Raw genomic sequence first — 24,323 nt, 5'->3', positions numbered from 1 at the left:
AAAAGAAATCTCGCCTTAAGGAATCCTCCAAAAGTGATTACTAATAATGTTTGAAATCCTCTATTGAATACTACAGAGACTTAATATTCAGTCCACCAGCCATGCACACCAATTTATTCCTTTGATTTTCAAGGGTAAATTTAAGGGCCAATTAGATATTCATTGAAATGCCCTGTATGGCACTGCTACATAGAAGATAGAGAATCATTAATCTAATCTTCAATTAATAGAAGAAAACATAATACTGTTTATATGCCTACTTTGAATTTGAAGTTACTCTGAAGTTACAGTAATTTCAGTGACATCTCTATTTACAGTCAAGGATTACTTCTGAAGGCTCAGACTATGTAGAATTGTTGAGTGGTCAAATTAATAACACCCATCTTTCTACAAAGCATAGGCAGTTGCTGTTAACATGTCTATGAGGAGTCACTGAATTAATAGTATAGCCATCAACAGAAACTCTTATCATATTTATATTATAAACTTGAGTCACTGTTCTTATTCTAGAATTTTATACTTTTTTTTTTTTTTTTACTAAGAGACCTTACCATGATATTTTTCGGTTAGAGGATCATAAATTAAAGCATTTTTTCTGATTCACTTGACCACATCTGTGTTTTCTTCCTGCTCTGCTTCCTCTTCTCTCTCGTCTTGCTGTTTAATTTAACTTCATCCTCATTCACATCTATCGTTATCTCCTTTCTAATTTTTAGGGAGAAGTTCCTATTTTTAGGAGGAAGATACAGTTTTATTTTTATGTTCCAGCAAATCTTCCTTTTCATATTATTCCCAAGTTCTTATCTCAGATTCCCAAAAAGATCAGTGTTCCATGAGCTGGAAATTTGTAGCTTCTGCCAATGCTAATGGCTACTTAGCCGTTTCCTCTTCCCTCTATCCCCTGAGCTATCCTGGCAGAGCAGTGAGTAGACCTGGGACCCAGAAACACTAGTTGTGGCCACATGAAATGTATGCATGAAGAGGGAAGAAATAAGACAAGAAAAACATTTCACCCCTAGGTATGGAAATCAGGGAGGGAGGGTACTGGACAATGGTAACAGATCTCTTGAAGAAATGAAGAATTTCATAACTGTAAAGCACTTTACAATGGTGTCCACTGATTCTTTTTCAATGTGTTAAGTGGCTTACTAAGGTTATACAGATTGGTAGACTGAAAAAATAAGCTGTAGGATTAAAATGACAGAACTGAAACGTATGGTCCCTGATACTTGGTGCAATAAGAACAACAAAACTTTTTTTTTTTTATTTTTATGCGGGCCTCTCACTGTTGTGGCCTCTCCTGTTGCAGAGCACAGGCTCCGGACGCGCAGGCTCAGCAGCCATGGCTCACGGGCCCAGCCGCTCCGCGGCATGTGGGATCTTCCCGGACTGGGGCACGAACCCGTGTCCCCTGCATCGGCCAACGGACTCTCAACCACTGCGCCACCAGGGAAGCCCCAACAAAAATTTTTAAAGGAAGAGTCTCCAAGAAAGGCAAAAGGAGAAAAAGGGCAAAACTCAGTCCATTTAGCACTAGAAAGAGCTGCCTGGAGGAAGTCGGACATCTTCAATTACAAATAGGGGCGGGTGGGTGCTGGTGAGTTATTTTTTATTTCCACTGAAGCCAGGACAAAAGGAAATGAGTTTAAATTGCAACAGGAGGGGTTAAAGTTAGACATTAAGGGAAAAGAACCTTCCTGATGAGAAGACTGGTGAAATAATGGAATACATAATTGAGAGGGCTGTGTAAGCCTATCCCTGGAGATGCTTAAGAATAAACATCTAAAAAAAGAAAAAGAAAAAGAATAAACATCTATTTTTCTGGGGTAGTTTTAGATACACAATGGCCTGGAGTATTAGAATGGAAACTTTTAGATTTATCTTCCAGCCCTAAAATACTATTGCTTTATTTAATGAGACAGACTGTTCAGTGGTACATGCACTGAAACTACAATGAACAGGGGAGGGAAAGCAGGCAGTAGCACTCTTATTTTGACTTTGCTTGAATAAAAGCAGTTCTCAAAGCACCTGAATCAAAGCCTATACCCAGGTGTGGCTAATCTCATAATAGTTACTGAATGAGTCTCATGAGGATTTCCAGAGTTACAGCAAGTTTGGACCATGCTCCTTCATTAAGTAATGGGATTGTAAAAGTGTCTTCATTTAGAAAGGAAAGCAGTCAAATTGTAATGTGATGAGGAGACTGAAGTAAGTCTGGTTATCTTGTTACTACCAAGAATAATCCAGTATGATACCCAGCCCAGTTTGCAGAAAAGCCAATTGTTCTATAGCATTTCAGGGCCAAGAAAGAGATATACTCCATACAGCAATTCATCCACCACCAAGAGTATACCACGTGCAAATTCTGTGCTAACAGCTAGGGGTACCAAGGGCACGAAACACATCCTTTATCCTCAAGGAGTCCACAGCAGGGTTGGGTTAGGGCATACCGATATCTATAATACAATGCAATCCCATATAGGGTGCAGTGGGCAAATGGGGATAGAGCCGTGACTCAGGGAGAGAAGGATATTAGGAGTAGGGGGAGAGGCAGGAATGGTCTCAGACAATATCTGAGTTGCAAAAGATCACATGAGTCAGTCAGCTGGAATAGGCAAAATGGGAATCCGAGGAAGAGAAGCTGTATGCCTGGGGACAATGGAGACCTGAAGACAAGGAAAAACGCTTCCTTCCGGGAGCTTGTGGGTAGGTCAGAATGGCAGCTGCATAAGTGGCAAGTATGAGTGAAGGGGCTGGAGACACAGAAGCCAGATCATTATGGGACTCATGAGTCATGGCAGATAACTGGGAGTTTATTGTGAAGGTAATCGGGACTTCAACTCTGAAGGGACATCATTAGATCACGTGTGTCTACATGGGTTGCATAAGACATGTAAATTCAGCTAGCAGCGTATTGGGCTGAAATTTCTCAGTACCTGGATAGTGGATAGTGGTTGGGTCAGGTGAGCATTCAAATTACCAGACTGGTAAGTCTCCCATGCCCAAGCCACAATATTATTTTTTATTGGGTTAAGCTGCCGTCTAAAGTATCAGTCAGGCAAGCCTGCTGGCTTATCCTGCCTCTATGCCCGACAGCTAGATGATGAAGTCATAATACTGTGGGCAATTCTTGGCATTTATTTCTTAAAGAAAAAAAAAAACACACATGGTTCGCTAACCCCATTCTTAAAGAGCAGCATATATCACTTGTACCCTCCTGACACCAAGAATTAAAAAAAGAAAATGTCAACAGTTACAGAGTTCTACTTTATCATCATCAAATATCCTGTGGTTTTAAAGCAATTATTATTGTGCTTTACCCATCAGCTATGCAATGTTTATTCCTGGTCTCCTATGGACACAAAAATGTTTAGGAAATCAACTACAAAGATAAGTGTGGCCATTGGGGACAATTCTCTTGCTGACGATCATTTTCACCAAAAGCAGGGAGCAGTGTTATGAATCATCTGTGACCACTTATGCTCAAGCTGAATACATTAAAATTTAACAGTTTCAACACAAGAAGCCAGTCGTAAGTCTGCACATCAAGGCACTAATGTGTTGGGCCTAACTGTACTTAGATGAAGTAAGTCAGGAATGCATGGCAGCCAACTATATTTTGCTGTAAAATGAAAATTATGAATCTCTAATCACAAGCGAGGATTTGTTTTTTACAATTCATTATTCATGATTTAATTCACTTTAAATTATTCATTTTCTCAAATGTTATTGCTACAGCCTTTTAAACTTTTCTACTCCTCCACTTTCAAGTGATAAATGCCTGACAACTGAGTGGTCTCAGGCCTTTGAATATAATAAAGTACTTTTTCAACATGCTGCTGGGTTCTGCTCAAAACCATTCCAGATTATGAATGCACGTTGGCTAGTCAAGGTTAGGACTGCCACCTTTCATTTGGTCTAAGAGAAAACAGGTTCATAAAAATGTCCTACTTCAAGGATTGTCATTTCTAATAAAACCTAAACTTTGAAACAAGGCCTCCTCTAAGATCTGGACCCTACCCACTTTACCAATCCCATCTCCTGTCATTCTCCCCAGTCACCTTGGCCTTCTTTCCTACTTGCTTTGAATCCTTTGCATTTCCTATTCTCTCTCTCTCAGGGATGTCTACTGCTTCCCCTCTTCTCAGTCCCTACCCCACCAATGGCATCTTCAGACAGATGGCTCCTTCCCATCTTCCCAGTCTCACTGCAGATGACCCCTCTTCAGGAAGGCTTCCTCTATACCTCCTCCCTCTGCTGGTTACTCTTTACCACACTACCCTGCTTATTGCCTTCATATTATTTATTATAGTTTATAATTATCTTTTTTTGTTTGTGTATTGCCTTCCTTCCCCACTGGCATGGATGCTTTATTAGGGCAGAGCATTCATCTGTTTTGTTCACCGCTATACACCTAGACTCTAGTAATGGTAATAGGCATATAATGAGTACTCGATAAAGATTTATAAAATAAATGAATTTTTAATTCCAAGAGATAATGATTAAAGTATTTTTTAACCTGAAATCCCCTCTTCAATTAAAGAAGTACAATTTATCCCCAATTCTCCTCACATCTTTCTATGAACAGACTTTATGGGCCATCAAAGGGCTCTGCCCAAGCAATCAGCAGAGTCACAAGCCATAACCTAGAACTTGGGACTGTTGATCGTAGAGGGTTGTATCACAGACTCACAGAGAGAGGGATACTGAGATCTTAACAGTTAGAGGTAAAGAAAAAGAAACTTGAGCTTCAGAGACATTGAGTGAAAAACCATCTGCCTGTCTTTCAGCATCCTGCACTCCATGGAGGATCGCAACCACCCTAGCCAACAGGAGGATCTTTTGAAAGAAGAGAGCCTGGAAGCAGCCTGGAGCACTATCAACTTGGACCAGCTCCTTAGAAATGCCACAAATCCGTGCGTAGCTTGGTTTCAGACTGAATCTTCCTCTTGGATAAAGAAAGAAGACAGACACACTTTGCCCAGGATCACCCCTCATCAGCTGTCATGGTCTACCATCATTGCCTTCCTGGTTAGAGTCTCCTCTGAAAAAAATCATTAACCAGACCATTCTGTGCAAAGAACTTATGCTAAATGCAAAAGGAAAGGAACTAAATAGGTCAAGTTAACAAACAGTAAGTCTGTGAGTTATTGCAATATATTTTCACAATAAAAATCGAAGTCTGACTGGTACCTTTGAGCATTTTATGCTTTCTCAAATTAAGTGATGTTTCTGGCTAGCACACAATGTGTTACTACAATAAGGAAACCTTAGATTCGGATACTAAATATGAATTCATGCTGATGGCCTTTCAAGTAATTCAGAAAGCTATTCAAATGGAAACTGAGTGTGTAATTTCTAGACATTCTTGGCAAAGGCAAATGAAAAAAGGTAAAAGATCTTCAGATAAGCAGTCCAATTAAGCACCTTGGGATTATTGAGAGATGATTTTACAAGTATTCAAGACAGGGTTATCATGGTATTTTTTTTTTGAGTAATAATAAGTTTTTTCATGACACTTCTTTGAAATATTATTATTGGCATTTGTAGGAGACCTGAAGCTAGGAAGAAGAAAGGTAACTGGTCTTGTTAGAAAATCCATGCCTGAAATGATAAAGGCTCGGAAAAGGGGGATTAAGTAAATATTTGCTAAATAACTGATGAGCCAGTCCCACACACAACCCTTTAGATTAGGCTGGTATTCTTTCAGATAGTCTTGTACTTCTCATGGTGTGTACTTCTCATTACTTGTTAAAACAAGATTTTTGAATGCCTACTGAAGTCATTCAAATTGCCCTTTTGTACCTTAGGTGGCTAATGTAGCAATATAATTTACAGAGGATACATTATGTAAGACCTTACAACGGTTCTGTGATGTTCTCAGATGCCTACCAAGATTCCAGCAAATTGACACCTCTAATGTCATTTTCCTGGCATCCTGAGACGTGTTTAGTGCCAGGTCTTCAAATGTGAATAGCTCATATGTCATCCCACTATGCCACCTGGCCCCAGACCAGCACACCTTTAAAATAGATTTATTTAGGCTATAAACTTACAGGACAGTGCCTCTGTCTTCAAATATATTACATTTAAAGAGCTGGGAAAATAAAATCCCAACTTTCCAATGCTGAAGTCTCTGAGGCCAATTTGAAGTAGGAAGGGGTTATCAAATTCTATAACAGACACACATTTAGATGATGTTTTGTAATGTATTAAAGAAATAACTCACAAAAAGCAAAATATAGGACTGGCAAAACTCAAGGGTTCACCATCCTTGTGTTTTACTCGAAGTTCAGTTAATACTACTCAACACAGTAAGTAGTAGGGGTTTCACATCTTTAATTTGAATGTAGTTCCAGATAGGGAACAAATTCCACTAGAATGTCAGAGTATATAATTCACTTTATGTCAATAAACTCACTCATTCTTGTTGCCCTGGAAGACATTTGTTATCTAATGAATCTTTGTAGATTATTAATTAACCCATAAGAAATTAGTCTTATTTTAAGAAAATCCCATAGTAACGTTGGGGATTCAAATACGTACTACTACATAACATCATACTTTGCCAAGTGTTGCCAACTGTATAAACAAAAATAGTAATCATGTACTCTCTGCCCACATGGAGTTTGTGTTCTAAATTAGAATGATATACAGCATAGTAGAGAACCAGACAGTGTAATAAGAAGTGCCAGTGGGAAGTATTGACAGTAAGTACTGGGCTGAAGCATATGAAATTGCTAACATTATTTAATCTATAGGAATTAGAATAATTAGCAAAGGATAGAATATTCAGGGAAGGCTTCCTGCAGGAAAAGCAGACATGAGATAAGCACTCAAATTAATTTGGATATAATTGAACTCATGACCTGTCTCCTTCAACCTTCGTCGTCTTCCAAAGATGCCTTCTTGATGAGTGGAGCACCAGCCAACTAGAACAAGCAATCCAGAAGCCCTCCCCAATACTTCTCTTTTCCACTCAACCCTTATCTCCAATCAATTAATAAAGTCTGCTGATTTTCTTTCCTGAAAAAGTTCTCATAGCTATCTGCTCCTCTTGATTTCCACTGCTACTTCCCAAGTCTGAGCCTCTATCATAGTATGTACCTCATAGTATGCCTCATAGTATGTACCTCATTTTATAACTGGATATCTGTATGATTATTTAATTAATTGACAAAATAGACTCCATAATGGTAGAGACCATGTCTGTTTTGTTCACCATCAATTTTCCACTGCCTGCAACAGTACCCGGAACATAAAGAAGGAATAAGTAAAGAAACTGGCCTAACTGGAGCTAAGGGTTCAGGATAAAGAGGAGTGAAAGAAGTAACGATTAAGCAAGATTATGAAGGGCCTGAACCTAAAACAAGAAACTCGGTACTGTTCTGTTAGGAATGGGGTTGATACTGTGTACTTCTGAAGAAATAACAAGATGGGGACAAAGTACTGATTTGTTTGATACAGTGCTTCAACTCTCTATTTCTATAAACTGAAAAACACATGCTAGCAAGACACATAAAATTTATTTCCATTAATGATAAGGAATAAATATACAAAAGAAGAAATGTTACAAAATATATTAGAACCTTAGGTAAAAGTCTGTCAGCTCCCACCTCTGCCCTCATCTTGCTCCACCTCAGCAGCATGTGACAATGCTGACCTTGGAAATTCTCCCCGCTCTTGGCTTCCATGTGGCTCCTTTCTCAGTTTTCGTCTTACTCATTCCTTGGCTACTTCTCCTCAATTTCCGATGTTGGTTCTTGCCCTTCCTGACCTCGAGATGCTGGAAGGCCTCAAGATTTAGATGAGGCCTCCCTTCTGTTTTCTCTCTCCATACAAGTGAGCCCATCCAGCTTCAAATACCATACAGAGGCTGCCACCTCCCGACAGTCTCTCTGCAGCCCCGGCTTCTCTCCTGAGATCCAGACCACTCAACATTTACGACTGGGTGCCCACTAGGCCTCACAGGGGGAATAGGTCCAAAACTGAGTCTTTTATTCTGTCCTCCCCATCATCCACATTCACACACACACTGTTCTTCCCCCACATTCCCCATTTCACCAACAACATTACTGTCTACCTTGTCACTAAATCCAACATTCCAGGAGTCATCTCTGTTTCCTCCCTCATCTCACCCCTTATATGCAATCCCCATCACCACGTTCTACATATTCTTGCCTCTAAAATATGCCATTGCCACAACTCTAGTCATCGTCACCTTACCTACACTTCTACAATAGTCTCTCTAGCTCTCCCCGTTTCTATTCCAGCTGTTTTCCAAATCCTTCCAGACGCAGTAGCCATAGTAATTCTTAAAAACATAGATCTGATCATATAATTTCCCTGCTTAAAACCATTTGATGGCTTCCCACTACTCATAGGATAACATCTAAATTCCTTACCATAAATGTAAGGAATACTACATGATGTGGCTCTCCCTGCCACACTTCCTCATTAAGATCAAGCCATCAAGTATCTTTTGAATACACCAAGCCCTTTCTCACCTCCAGCCCTTTAAATTCTTTTTTTCTCCAGCTTTATTAAGGTATAATTAAACAAAGTTGTAAGAGATTTAAATTGCACATGTGATGATTTGATATATAATATGTTGTGAAATGATTCCCCTCAATGAGTTAATTAACACATTCATCAGCTCACATATTTACCTGTGTGTGCATGTGTGTGTGTGTGTGTGTGTGTGAACATTTAAGTTCTACTCTCTTAGCAAATCCAGCCCTTTGAATCCTATTTGTTCAGCCTGGAATGCCCCTCCCCTAGTTCTTTCACATCATGGAAGCCTTCTCCAATCACCCTGTCTAAAGAAGCCCCCACTGGCAACTCTCAACTTCCTATCTGTTTCACCGCACATAATACAACCTGCAACTCTTCTGTTCATTATCTGGCTCCTCCACCAGAATGTAAGCTCTCATGAGGGTGGAAATGGTGTCTCTCTTCTTAATCAGTATATTCCAATGCCCAGTATAGTGCCTGGAACATGATGGTATTTTTTTTTTAATTTTTGTTAAATGAAAAAAAAATAGTCTTATTTCATGAAGAAAACTCCTTTCCCCCTTTCAAAAATTTTACATGTGCAAATTATACTTCTAATATTGTTCCCTATACCAAAGATGAATTATTTACAGATACTGCTATTAGCTTCACCCCAAATTTATATTTAAGAGACCACAATATAATTGGTATAATTTATAAGTCTGGAGGAGAAGAAAAAGAAGATAGTCAATGTAATGTAACAGAGGAAAACTGAGCAAAGTTTAGAAATGAGAAAGCAACACCAGAAAATAAAAGGTAGATGGTTCCAGTGAGATGAATATGGGGCTACAAGGTCCCTGAGGAAACAGGTATACAGGAGAGGAAGCAATTCATCCATTAACTGTCTTTGGGATACTCATTACATGGCAGGCACTGAGCTGAGCAGTATACGGTAGTGAATAACACAGACATTGTTCCTCTCCTCATGAAACTTATTAGCGGGGAAAATATTAAATAAACCCATAATGAACATATAATTTTGAACTATGCTTTATGCTCTGAAGAAACAGTCCAAGAGGCCATGTGTGAGAAAAACAAGGGTCATAGAAAAACTCTTACAGGAAAGTGACCTATAAGTTGAGACCTGAGAATGGATATAAATTAGCTGGTGAGCATGAGTATCTGTGGTGGGTAAAAGTTTGGGGGTAAATAGAGGACAGTATTCAAGACAAAGGGACCAGCATATGCAAAGACCAGAGAGGCAAGGAAAAGTTTGATGATTGGAACTGAAAGGAGACTTGTGTGGCTAAAGCAGAGAGGGCAAGAGGAATTGTGGGGGAATTGCTGGTAGAGGACTGGATGGAGAGAAAGGAAGCAGAGTCCTGTAGGCCAAAGTAAGAAGTCTGAGTTTAATCCTAAAATCAAGTGTGTCTTCTTCTGAGAAAGAACAGAAAGACAAACAATGAATAAAATTACAAAAGAAATTCTGAAATAAACTGATGGGAAGCAGAGTTTGCTTTGACAGTCTTGATCTTCATGGTATAGCAGGAGGATGTCTTCTGCTCAGTTTGGAGAAGAGGTGGGATCTTGAGGAAAATGGCAAGGATTAACTTCTGTTGAAAATAAGGTGGGAAATCAATCAAAAACAAGTAAATAGCATTCTAATTAGCAGGGGAGGGTCCAGGTGAAGTTACACAGCATGAAAGAAGATAGAAGCAGTTGGGTCAGTTTTATGATTAATATTAGCAACTATTTCCAGTCCCAGAGCAGATCCAAGGAAAGCCAAAGATTTACTCAGGCTGGAAACTGATAAGGAAACTAGGTTAGAAATCCACGGGGTTCCACAAGGCAGAGCAAAAAGGGAGTGGAGGAGCAGACGGAGGTGGAAGGCGGGGGTACAGAGGAATAGAGAACTGAGTGATGTGAAATCAGAAAAGGGAGGAGATAACGCTCAGGTAAATGGTTCAGTTCTAATCAGTCTCACAAGGATATGCTGAGCACCTTCTGTGTAGATTCTAGAGTATGGAAATGAATGACAGTCTCTGCCCTCAGAGATGTCATAGTCTAGAAAGCTGATGTCAACAGAGAGTAGACAATAATGACTGATGATATAACACAAAAATAAGAATAAACTCAAAGATATGATGAAAATAATATGAAAATTGTTTTTATGGTACAAAGTGTTTTAATGATCACTACAGATATTTTATCAAATTTATTAGGAAAATTTCTCAAGAATTACTTTGATCTAAAAAAAATATATATATATATAAATATAAATAAATATATATATATAAATAAAACTGAATCACTGTGCTGTACACCTGAAACTAACACAACATTGTAAATCAACCATATTTCAAGAAAATTTTATTTTAAAAAGAATTACTTTGGCTTCTTTTTCTGGAAATTGAAACACATTCTCTCATCAGAAAACTTTGAAAATTATACTGCCCGAATAATAGTAATAGTAATAAACTAAATTATATAACCAAACACAGAATTATTTTAACTAGTCACACAAAGAATCTGTCTCAAATAATAAAATATACCATACTTCCATTTCACTAAATGAAGGAAAAGAGAAAGAAGCTTTAGTCATAAGAAAGACACGGGCACAAATGGTTTATAACTGGCACTCTTTCCCCTTACTCGGACTTATTTTGCTGCTTGGCATTTTCATTGTTTAAAATTTGGTTTTCTGTATATTGACTGCCTGATGCCAGAATGTTAGCTCCATGAGGGTAGGAATTGTTCGTCCGCTTTATCACTGTGCCTCTAGTACCTAGAACAGTGCCTGAAACATAGTAAGTAAGTACTCAACAACAATTTCACTTTGGCTTCTCAATCTTGGCTTGTTATATGATGTGTTTTTTAATGGAAATGATGGATGAAGTACATAATTTATAAAGTGTATAAATTATCAATGATTTTCCATGAGTTAACATGTTAAGTTTTAAAAATTATAGTACTCATGTTTTATCTAATTTTGAAAGGATAGATTATTTTTTTAATCTCTTAAAAAAATAAAAACAGGGCTTCCCTGGTGGAGCAGTAGTTAAGAATCCACCTGCCAGTGCAGGGGACATGGGTTCAAGTCCTGGTCTGGGAAGATGCCACATGCTGCGGAGTAACTAAGCCCGTGTACCACAACTACTGAGTCTGCGCTCTAGAGCCCACGAGCTACAACCATCGAGCCCGCGAGCCACAACTACTGAGCCCACGTGTCACAACTACTGAAGCCCGCGCGCCTAGAGCCCGTGCTCTGCAACAAGAGAAGCCACCGCAATGAGAAGCCCATGTACTGCAACAAAGAGTAGCCCCCACTCGCTGCAACTAGAGAAAGCCTGCACACAGCAGCGAAGACCCAACGCAGCCAAAAATAAATAAATAAAATAATTAATTTATTTATTTAAAAAATAATAAAAATAATAAATAAATAATAAAAACAGATAACAACACATCAGGTAACTTATCTGCATAAGTATACTGACTAAATGTCCCAGTGACAAAGTGTGCTGCATTGAACTTTATTTTTTCATTGAAACCCACCAGACTTCACACCAGAACCCTTGGTATCTGCCTTGGCACTTGCTTATAACTAGAATACTAGTAAGCTGGAGCCCTGCACCCCTCGCCACACTACTCACTAGTACAATGTATTTGCTTCTCGTTTTATGGTTACAGTCACTTCCAAGCCTACTTTCTAAAAAAAAAATAAAAGCCAAAAGTATCTTAGAACAACCAATATACAAATACCTGTACCAAATAAAAATCATCCTATCGGTATTAGCATAAATCACAGCTCCTGAAGCTAAAGAGTGACATCACTTTATTTTTCAGTAACATTTTCCATATGGCATGGAGTATGGCTCAGAAAGTAGACGTGAAATACAAAAATTCTAACTAACCAAAATGTTTATTTTTAAATAAAAAATTAAACATTTTAGAAACAAAAAGCTACATTTAAAAAAACATAGAGTTGAGACATATCGTACAGAGGAATACAACTAAAGGTGCTTTACTTTTCAGAATCAGATTATATGCTCTGAGAACCACCAACTATACTAGTTTTTCATTTTAATTTTAAATTGTTTAAGAAATAACCACATGACACATAAATCAGAAGGGGCTAATTATTCCAACAATTTATTTGAATAAACACACTCAAAAAAAATTTTTTTTGAAGTTTAGTAGGAAAAGTTTTTTTTAAAGGCCGGCAGCTCAGATCTGACTTCATTCAGCAGTTCAAACTGCAAGAACATCACCTTTCCCGTGTGGGGGTCTGTGCAGTGTCAGAAGCAGAATGCCATTCTGAGGTTAGGCCAGGTAGTTTGACCAAAATTAAAAATGACTAAGCCACAGGAGTAGGCCAAGTCACTGGGCCTGCCCCATCTATCTGTGGATTTTCTCATTATGCATATATTTTAAGTGAAAACAAAGTGATATAAGTTTTAATGACTGTCTCACATAAGTAACTGGTTGGTGAGTTGCTTTTAAGCCCTTGAAATACTTTATCCAGGCACCCTAAAATCTAAAGGAAAATGAAAAACAATAAATACAACTTTAATAATATTCCTGAACTTACACTGAAAGCAGAGAATTTATTGTTGAAGATTGAATTCCTCAGAGAGACAGCAGGTATTGGGAGTAAAAGTTGAAGGGAAGAAAACAGGATGTGTATTTACTACAATTTTGAGGTGAACCAGTAAAACCTTACTATTGAAGGCAGACCCACTGAGACAGCAGAAGTTCGGGCAGGGGTAGAAGTTGAGGGGAAGAAAACTAGAAAAAAATCTTACAAATTGAATTTATAGAAATCCCTTCAAACCAACAGCGGCTGGAATACATACAGCTGGAATACATACAAATTTTGTCATCCTCCCATTTCAAGATAAAACAGTCCCAAATGTCAATCGAATATGTGAGAAAAGTTATTTTTGATATCATACAAAGCCTCAGAGATAAATATCTTCCTCATGGATGCTCCAGTGTTACAAAGATACTCTTTCTTTTGGCCAACCTATGTAATTTTTAAGGATATTGAAAATTACACAGAGTTAGGGTTTCTATTATAATATTTCATATGAGAATAGTCCAAAGAAAAGACACCTCACATTTACAGCTGGATGAGGGTAAAAATGTACATTTTATATATTTGTTCATATGACACGACTAAAGAAACAGAAATAGTGATGCACTTTAAAAGTTATTTAATTCATCCCCCCTACTTTCAGGCAGGGTTTTTCCCAAATTGTCTTTAGACTGTTGATTATCTGTATTAGTTTAAACATCTGTAGAGAAGGAAATTCCTCAAACTCCCCTGGTATTCTATTCCTGTATTAACAGCCCTACTTCCAAGAAACTGGGCTTTGGTCATCACATTCTAATTAGTTACCAGCCGGCTTGTCTAGCAACAAGTATTTGCTAAGTACACACAGGGAGAATGTTATTCTATTAGGTCTTTGATGATAGGCCTTCCCGGATAGTTACTCCTAATTGCTTCTCCTCTCAAATACAACTCTAATCCTGGATTCAAATATTCTTCCACTAACCTTTATTCATCCCAGTATGGACTCCCTATTACAATGGATAATTACGAGCATCCTATTAAAAACTGAATGCTTTCTTTACTTATAACAATATAGTTTGATTTTCAAAACAATTTTGAAACAGTGTGTTATTTCAAAACAAGGTGGTGCTACCTCAATATTTCAAGTGAGGAAACTATGGCTCCAGAAGAATAAGTAGCTGCACAATTGCTAAATGGTTGAGCTTGCCCCTCCCACAGCAGCTACTGCAAATCAACCTTAATTTACCACCTCACCGTTCACCCCTTCTTGTTCACAGATTATTATAAAACTCTATTTCTCCAAAGCTCACGTGGCTGGACTTCATTAAACTTTCTTTTCTTTAAATCTCCCTACACTTCCAATTTATATCTGGGTTCTCATTTTTTTCTCTTCTCAAATACTAACTCTTTTCAGTTTACCTGTATTCTAGATTATTCCTCTGCCTCCTCAAACCTTCCCATTTAACACGAATGTTGGATTTTAGCACTCTCATCTTGCCACCACCCCCTGACCTTCAAACATCTCGCAATATCTTTTCTAAAGAGAAGAAAAAGAAAAGAAATAAAAACCTTGATCATAGCCTACTTACTTCTTTTTCTATCTGCCTTCCTATACTGTTCCATCCAGTTACAGAAGGATCTTTCCTTGACCTTCTTCTGTCCTTTATAGTACTGACACAACCTCTCTGGGAATTCCTTGAAATTCACTTCCTCCCTGTAGAATCCACCTCTTGTCTGGCTCTGCAGATAAGACCCAAATCCAGTGTTCCCCAGCTTCTGCCTTCACTACCAGAGGGTTCATCCAATTGCAAAGTTGCAATGATGACCTCTAAGCTGAGGATACTAAAATCTACTTTCAAGCTTTAATCTTTCCCTTCAACTCAAATCCCTCAGATGCAGCTATTGACATATCTCTTTTCTTGGATGCATCTTAATCATCTCAAGCTCACTGTATTTGAAATGAAGCACATTATTCATAACAAAATTATAAACTTAATCATTTCCATCAATGGCAACGAAAAAACTTGATGAACTATCTATATTCTTCCCTATTCTTCATACTTCTCTCTATCCTGCATACCACCATCAGATTAGTATTTCTAAAACACTGGGGGTTATTTTTGTTTTGTTTTGTTTTTTAAACCATTTTTTAAATTGAACAAAACACTGTTTTTTCATAAATCACTTATAGCTTAAGAATCTATAATAGCTTCCACCACCATTTGCATCATGCTCAATCTCTTTTATCCAGCTTTTCAAGTTCCTATATCAAAAGATGCTTACTGGCTTTCCTGGTGGCACAGTGGTTGAGAGTCCGCCTGCCGATGCAGGGGACACGGGTTTGTGCCCCGGTCCAGGAGGATCCCACATACCACGGAGCGGCTAGGACCATGAGCCATGGACGCTGAGCCTGTGCATCCGGAGCATCCGGAGCCTGTGCTCCACAACGGGAGAGGCCACAACAGTGAGAGGCCCACGTACCGCAAAAAAAAAAAAGATGCTTACTGATCTACCAAACTGAATTTCTAATACGAAATTTAACTGGTTTACTTACAGACCCATATCTCCTTGCTTAGATCACCAACTCTATCTATAATATCTGCCACTATCCTTTCTAAAAGTCTAAAATTCACACCTACTTCAAGACTTAGCCTCTTTCGAAACAGCTCCACTGATTCATTCTAAAATATAAGGTAGACCAATGTCAGTTTCCTATTTTTGATACTATACTACAGTCTATGAAATATCACCATTACGGAAAGCTGGATGAAGGGTACATGGGATTCTATGTAGTATTTTTGCATCTTCCTGTGAGTCTGTAATTACTTCAAAATAAGAAGTTTAACAAATATATGATGGGCATCAACTACATATATACCAGGCATAAGTAGGATGCTGTGTTCACAAAAAAGAATACAATATATCAATATATTGAGTCTTCATGCACTTACTTTCTATCTGGAGGTATTATGGACTGACTTATGTCCTCCCCAAAATTCACAGGTTGAAACCCTAATCCCCAATATGACTGTATTTGGAAATAGGGCTTTTAAAGAGGTAATTAAGGTTAAATGAGGTCATGAGGGTGAGGCCCCAACCCAAAAGTACTAGTGTCCTTCTAAGAGGAGGAAGACATACCAGGAGTGTGCATGCACAGAGAAAAAGGCCACGTGAGGACACAGAGAGAAGGTGGCCATCTGCAAGCCAAGGAGAAAGACCTCAGGAGAAACCAAACCTATGAGCACCTTGATTTTGGACTTCCAGCTTCCAAAACTGTGAGAAAATAAATTTCTGTTGTTTAGGCCACCCAGCCTGTGGTATTTTGTTATTAGTTTGCCCTAGCAAACTAATACAGTGGTAACGGATGAAATAAAAATATTAAACAATGGTACCCTACAATAAGTACTGTAAGAGCCATATGACCAGAGACCAGGGAAGCACAGAGAAGAACCAGTAGTGCCAGGAAGGCCAACGAATGCTTTGTGGAATATCATTTCTTCTGGGTCTTCAGAAATTAGTGGTAACTTTACCACCAGCTAAAGACTGACTCTCTAAGTCAAAGAAACTATTTAAAAGTATAGAAGCTTACAAAGCATGGTGTATTTGGAAAATACTGAGAAATTCAGTATTAGTAAAGGATTTTAAGGAAGAAAGTACAGAATATAAGGGTAGAAGGATAATGTGGGTCTATTTAGTAAGGAGCATTGTATTTCAGGCTTAGAACTTGTGATTTAATGTGGTAGGTAACACCTGTTGAATATTTTCAAGCAGAAAAGTAACATACCCAGATCCCTATTTTTCCAAAGAAGCTCATATTCATGGAAAAGTATAAATTCATTATGGATGTATATAAATTTAGCTACAAGAAAGGAAAATCCATACCATTAGCCATCACTATGCACTTCCTCATGCCCACCTCACCCCCAGGCCTAGGCAACCACTAATATACTTTCTATCTCTATGAATTTGCCTATTCTAAACATTTTATATGAATGGAATCATATAATATATGGTCTTTTGGACTGGCTTCTTTTACTCTGCATAATGTTTTCAAGGTTCATCCATGTTGTAGTTCTTTTTATTGCTAAAGAATATTCCACTGTATGGATATACTATATTTATTTATCCATTCATCATTTGAGGAATATTTGGATTGTTTCCACTTTTTGATTATAATGTTGCTATGAACATTCAGAAGTTGTTTGTTTTTGATGGTAGTACTAAAAATAAAAGAGGATTTTTAATACAAGAAGACTATTGGTAGGTCATTTTAGTAGTCTGAATAGGAGATAAGAGCATTAGTAATGTAATGGCAATGTGGACAGTGAAAAGAGATATATTTGGGAGGTGCTACCATCAGGTTTTGGTGACTGACTGAACATGGAGAGGAAAGGAAACAGACTCAAGATTGTTTCTGAGGACGCTGGCCTGGGCATTGGGTAATATCATCGACTGAGATCAGGCACACCGTAGGGGATGAGTTTCATTCAGGCATGTGGAATTGGAGAGGACTGTGGGGTGCTAATGGAGACGTGAAACGTGGAAGACGCCAGACAGAAAGGTACAAATTTAGAAGCACATGGAATTCAGGCGGTAGTTGGATCAGATCGTCCAGGAGAGCATAAAGATGGAACACCAATAGTCAAGAGACAAAAAGGAACAAGAAGGCACAAAGCAGACTGGAAAAGACAAGCCTGAGGGGGCCAGGAACAGTTTCCAACAGTGAAAGAGAAGCCAAGGGATGAAAACGTTCTAAGAAGGAAATGGTCTCGCTGAAAAAGGCTGCAGAGCAGTCAAGGGGGTTGTAGGCAAAGTGTTCACCCAATTTAGCAATTATGAAGCCACTTGGGAAAAGGTTAAAAAAGTGCTCAGAGATCAATAACTTGCATGATTTGGCCTACTTTTGGAGAGGAGAGGCAGAGGTAGGAAGGAGGCAGAATCCATAAACTAGCTGCACAAAGTCCTGCAAAGTACTTGGGTATGTTTATCAGAACTGAAATACAAACAAGCCCCATAAACACAGGTCATTGCCCTTTGAATAACATAAAAGTCAATTAATTTCCTGATTTATGACACCAATCCTTGTTTTTTCCTTACCACCACTTCTGATACAACTATAGTCATTTTATTGTTGGCATTTTCTATCACAGTCTCTTTTTACAAAAGTTATATACATTATTTGTACAAAAATGTACACATTATATGGAAGAGAAATAGCAGAAGGACACTCAGACACCACCTATAACTGTGGCACTTAGGATAATTATCATTAACACACACCTCGGTTTATATGCTTCTGGACCAGATTTTGAGACGTGTATCACTGAAGCTCTGTCTTTTGCTTTCTGCCTTTACTGACTTACTTAGAAAGACCTACCCTGCACCTCCATGCCTATGTATCTACCTCTATTTCATTCTAGGTTTTTGTGTTTCTTTTTTTTTTTACATTTATATCTCTTATCCATCTGAAATGTATCGTGGCACACAGAATGGGCTAGGGAATCTAACTATTTTTTCTCCAAATGGTTGGCCTGCTCCCAGAAACATTTTTCAACTAATTCACCTTGTCCACTCTCCATTGCTTTGAAATGCCACATTAGCACATGAGATCAGAATTCAGGCTAGCACCTTCTAAATTCTTACATACATAATTTGGGGGAGGGAGGGATTCTCCTACTTACAGATGCTCTAATTATCCCAATTGTAATCATCAAAAAGCAAAAGCATAATACAAAGATATTCACTCAAAAACTAACTGGCCACTTATAAAATTAGTCTCTACTCCAGTATCTTTCCACATTTAACACTAGAGGAATCCCCATCTGCTATCAACTTTTTGTATTGGTTCATCTCTCACCAACTGTTGGAAACTGTTGCAAATACAGCATAAATGGGCTGCAGAGGGAAATTACAAACCTTACAAATGATGCAAGATGCAATGCAGTTAAAGTGTTATTAGAGAACCGCTTGTATCACATGCAAGGACAGTAACCGGAGAAAATCTGGCAACTGAGGACAGGAATAAAGACGCAGATGTAGAGAATGGACTTGAGGACACGGGGAGGGGGAAGGGTAAGCTGAGACCAAGTGAGAGAGTGGCATGGACGTATATACACTACCTAATGCAAAACAGATAGCTAGTGGGAAGCAGCCACATAGCACAGGGAGATCATCTCCTTGCTTTGCGACCACCTAGAGAGGTGGGATAGGGAGGGTGGGAGGGAGATGCAAGAGGGAGGAGATATGGGGATATATGTGTATGTATGGCTGATTCACTTTGTTATAAAGCAGAAACTAACAAACTATTGTAGAGCAATTATACTCCAATAAAGATGTTAAAAAAAAAATCTGGCAATTGGTCCAGTTAACAATGAAGAGAAGAAAATTGGCTAGAATGATGACATGATAGATGTTTCTGAAGAAAATGGTTTGCAGATCAAAGAAAGATCCCTAGGAAAATGGATAATGCCTTGGAATATTTTTTCCTAAAAATTACCTTCTTTATGAAGGTGCTAGTTAGGCCAAATTTGAGTGTCTGTCATCATACCAGAAACAAAGCAAAAACAAAAACCTCACGCAATTTCTTCATTGCTGTCTCTAAGAATTGGCACAAAATTGCAGGCATAACATAAATTTTGGCAAATACATGATAAACTTACTGTTGATTTTAATTTTACTCTTTTTCAAACACAACTTTTGTTTTCCTAATGAAAACAATGAAATGTTGGTTCCAGTTTCAGGTAGTCTTTTTCTGATACCAATTAGTCTCGAACCTTCCATACTTTAATCAATATAGCAATCTAAGGTAAACCTCAGCCTCAAGCACCTGCAGGGTTGCAGCAAGTAACAAACAGGTATGAGAAAGCCAGCTAGGAAACTAAAGGCATACACATTCAGATTTTTTTAAAAACACTACCCTGGTGGCCCTCTGTAACCCTTGTTCTAAGGGTAGAATACATACCACTGAGATTAGAAAAAGGACATTTAATGAAAATGCAATATTCCCCAGCTGAAAGATGTGAATACAGAGGTACAGATAAGAAAAATACAAGTTTGATGGTTCTGTAATAAAAAGAATACCCAATAAAGATTAGGCTAAATCCTGATAGAGAAGCTGAAGGTTGATAAAGGCAAGCAGGAGAAATGTGAGGCAAAGAAGTCCATAAGGTAATTCCCAGTGGGAAAGATTTTCAAATTCTGGACGCCAGGGAGGATGTTGTCATCATGGCCTTTACTGGAGCAAAGAAAGGGCACATCCAAGGTGCTGGGTTCATAAAGTCATGAGGCTAGAGAAGACCAAGAGTTTTTTATTCTGAGATTCATCTGCAATTTAATAGAGGTAAAATTACACACATCCCTGCCTTTTAATATCAACCACTAAGTCCCTTCATCTTCCTAGCGCCTTCATGACCTCAGCTGTTAAGAGAGGGAAGTAAACCAGATGATTTCTGAGTTCCTGCCCAGCTATTAAAAGAAGATCATGTCTGTGAAAAATGCTTGTATGCTTATGTGTTCTAATCTACTCCTTTCTAATACGCTACTTTACCTTCACATATTCTGAAACAACGACTATAGCTAAACATCATAAATTTCACAACTACTGGTTTGAAGCAGAAATAACTCAGAAATAATCTCTGTAATAATGGTACCATGTCACCTACTGAGATAATAAAAATTAAGCACAAAGCAAATACGGGGTAAATCCTTATTATATTCCTCATAGCAAAGAAAAGAGACTGTGAAATTTCTGCCCTTTTTCTCCCACAATCCTAGGCCAATTTAAGTGAAAACAAGGCCAGATCAAGAATAGCTCACACAGGAGGAGGCTCTGGCTAGAAATATATTTGTACCGTGTGGTCTGTGTGGTCTAGAGGGAAGCACAGTGGGCTACAAGATTTGGATTCTAGACCTAACCCTTCCAGTAACCATGTAACTCTGGGAAAGATATTTAGCTTTCCTTAACTCCATTTCTATTTGTAAAACAGCAATAATTCTACATGTTTCTTCTACCTCAAAAACGTGTTAAGTACAGAAATAAGTATGTGAAAAATTTGAGCTCTATGGAGGAAAGGTATTATAGGCAATAATGGAGCATGGTAATGATGAAGAGCACTGATTTAACAAATTTAAGAACTCGCTATCATGATTGGATATGGCAGGTGGGAGGGAGAGTCACTCAACTAAAGTCAAAAAGTGGGTCATCATTAAGTAAAAGCAAGCAATTATGACCGCGACAAATACGCACAGCCTCAATCTCTCCAACGGGATGAACTCGGCTAGACTAGCGTGACAGGCACACACCTGGTTTCCAGATTCCTGGTTTGTGAACAAACACACTTTCCACCTTCCCTCATTTTTCCCTCCCTTCCTTCTCTTCCTCCTTTCCTCTGCCTCTTCCTTCCAAACATTCAGAAATTTTACATCCAGGGTTTCTAAGGACACAGCCCTGAAGTTGCTTCCAAATCTAGTTATTTAAACAAATGTCTAAAGTTCTATAATCAATAAATATGACTAAAGAAGCATCGTTTCTCTCCAGGTGTCCAGGTGTTTGCTCACAGCAATGCCACCAGACTCCTAGTGGCTGTTCCCAAAGAGGCTCCAACAAGGACATGGGGAAGACAAGGCAGGGCTACCGAGGCCTGCACTGACAAACACACCAGCCAATCAGGGGGTCAGTCCATCTCTTTTTAAGCTTTCCCTTTTATGTATTTGGACTTCTCCCTCAAGCCTCCTTTGTTTCTCCAATTGGCAAGAAAGGAGGGAGAGACATATACTGATTGCTGATTATAGTGAATATTTTTCATTTACTGTCTCATTAAGCCTACATATTTATTTCTTAGGAAAATCATCCTAACAGTGGACAGAGATGGATGAATCGAGGCCCAAGAACCAGTTAGGAGGACGTTAACAAGGGCAACATGAAGAAGACCTAAATTAAGACAAACTATTAGAACTGTTTCTAAGTAGGAAGGCAATTCTATTCTGAGATGCCATATTAGAAATATTATTTTGGAATGAAAGTTAGGTTCTGCCTGTGTATGATTAAGGCAAAAAAATTTTCAAACCATAGAATACAGAATCCCATGGTCCCAAGCCAGCCGTTCCCTCCACCCCAAATTTATAAGGTGAATTATGCATACATCCGTACAATGGTAATAATTATAGTTTGAATTTTTTGAGTGTATCTCTGTTCCAAGAATTGTGCTAGGTGCTTTACAAACATGTAATGCCCTGGGAACAAGGAAGGCATTATTATACCCACTCTGAAAGGAGAAACTAGACTCTGGAAAGTTAAGAAACATATCCAGGTCATTTGAGCGGTAACATCAGCATGGGGGGGCGGGCAGTAAGTGTGCGAAACGCATGTAAGGAGGAAGATGAAAAACTCCACACCACTTTCCCATACTATGGTCCTTGCTTTAGGAGGAAATAGATGCTACCGCTGCTGCATTTAATAAATTCATTTACTTATGCTCCTTGCTGCTGCCATAAAGAGAGACACTAAGTAGAGCTAAGCGGGACTTGGGAGCTGCGGCCTCTAAAGGACCGAATGCAGCGCTATTGACGGCTCAGCCCCTCTGACTGTGGGAAGGGCTGACTTGGATGCCCATGGTCATCACTAACTGCCCAGGTCTGGGCAACCTGGATCTCTCTCCCCCTGACACACAGAGGCCTCAGCCTTGAAGCCTGCTCATGTCTCCTGATCTCCAGTCTCTCTTTGTCTCTTCCCCCTTATTCTGGTGACCACAACCAGGAAAACAGCAGAAGGGATGGGACTCATCTGGACTATATTAGCTGCTTGTATTATCCTATTTACATTTGTGAAATATGGTATCGTGAGATCACATTTAGTAAAATTTTCCTTAAAAATAGTTTTATTCTCGAATCCACTTTTTATTGGTTAGAAGCAAAACAAAATGGATCATATATTTAAAAGTAGAGGGAAGAAAAAAGACATACCATTCTAGAAATGTCTAGCAAGCAAATACCCCAAGAATATTTATCCAAGTGGTTACCCTGGGATATCTGAGGGGAAACGTGAAAGCAATTTTCTTGGCTATCATCACTTTAATATGAAATGTAAACCCCAAGTACAACCACAGGCACATTCCTTTAATTTGGCCGAAGTACAGTTGTGTTTTGGGAGCATGAATGGAGCTCTTACCTGGCATGACCATGGTCTGCGGAACCGCTGCGTCAGTACTTAGGCAGAGACGTCCACCTTTGGCTAATCGATCGCACAGCAAGGTGATATGTTTCTTCAATCGGCTTGTGTCTTTGGGTATGCTCAACTGGCTGCTGAGGTTCAAAGCCTGCTCCTTGGAACTCTTCGATAGGCAGGTCTTCAAAAGGTGGGAAATAGCAGCATCCACCGTTTCTTCCCAGCCCTGGATGCAAAAGCCAATTTGAAATTTATGCATAGATGACAAATGAGCAAAGTAAGCACTCTACTGTTAATCAAGTTATTAGATTATGAGTGTTTTTATGTCCCAGTGCTGGGGACTTGTTAAGAGCTTGGTGTCTGGAATATTCCAGACCAGTCTGGTTTTAAATTCTAGCTCTGTCAATTGTTTGACTTTGAGCACATTACTTAATTCCTCTTAGCCTCATCCTCACCTACAAACGAGGATAATAATATGTATCTCCAAGGGTTGGGGTGATTAAATGAGATGGTATATGAGAAGCTTTTAGCCCTGTGCCAGGCATGATAATCATCATCATCTCAGGTGTACGTATGTTTGATGATCCAGAGAGTGAAGCCCTAGGATTATAGTTCATTTTGCTGCTGAAGGAGAACCAGCCAGGACAAGGAGAGACTGGGGGAAACTGGAATGGAGAGAAAACCCTGATGTCTCTCTCAGCTATTGGTTCCACAGCCTTGGGTTTGTAGGCCAAAACCAGAGGAGATTTGTCAAGAGGGATTTTGGGGGACACAAGCCTATCCAGTCCCACTCCCGTGCCCAGGTGACCAAGAGTGACAAGAAGTGAGGAAGTGAGCCGTTTACCCCATTTGCTGGGAACAGTGTGGCTGGGCTACAGTGAAGACCATGAGGAGTGCAGTGTTACCTTAGCACCCTGCAAGCTGTAATTCTAGAGATATCTATGGTGGGCAGGGACCGCAGTGTCATCACAGAGGATTGAGGAAGCACCACCCTCAGGTGGGTTCAGATAACAACAGAATGAGAAGCGGGAGGGGTCTGCTTATGCTCTCCCATCAGACATCCCCAGGGGCCCCCAGAGATAACTGGATATGAGT

General features: G+C 39.0%; 1 protein-coding gene across 8 annotated transcripts in view; it reads right to left on the bottom strand.

Annotated features, from left to right (window-relative positions):
* BBS9 (Bardet-Biedl syndrome 9) overlaps positions 1–24,323 on the bottom strand; it is a 481,831-nt gene that overhangs the window by 57,434 nt on the left and 400,074 nt on the right. For all 8 annotated transcript variants that reach the window (XM_081244834.1, XM_081244836.1, XM_081244841.1 and 5 more), the window contains one exon: positions 23,232–23,454. In XM_081244834.1, the coding sequence (XP_081100960.1) occupies positions 23,232–23,454 (223 nt within the window). The remainder of the gene's footprint in view (positions 1–23,231; positions 23,455–24,323) is intronic.

The sequence above is a fragment of the Mesoplodon bidens genome (assembly GCF_964165515.1).
Source record: "Mesoplodon bidens genome assembly, chromosome: 9".
NCBI lineage: Eukaryota > Metazoa > Chordata > Mammalia > Artiodactyla > Ziphiidae > Mesoplodon > Mesoplodon bidens.
The sequence above is the reverse complement of the archived record's forward strand: the minus strand, read 5'-3'. Positions and strand labels throughout refer to the sequence as shown.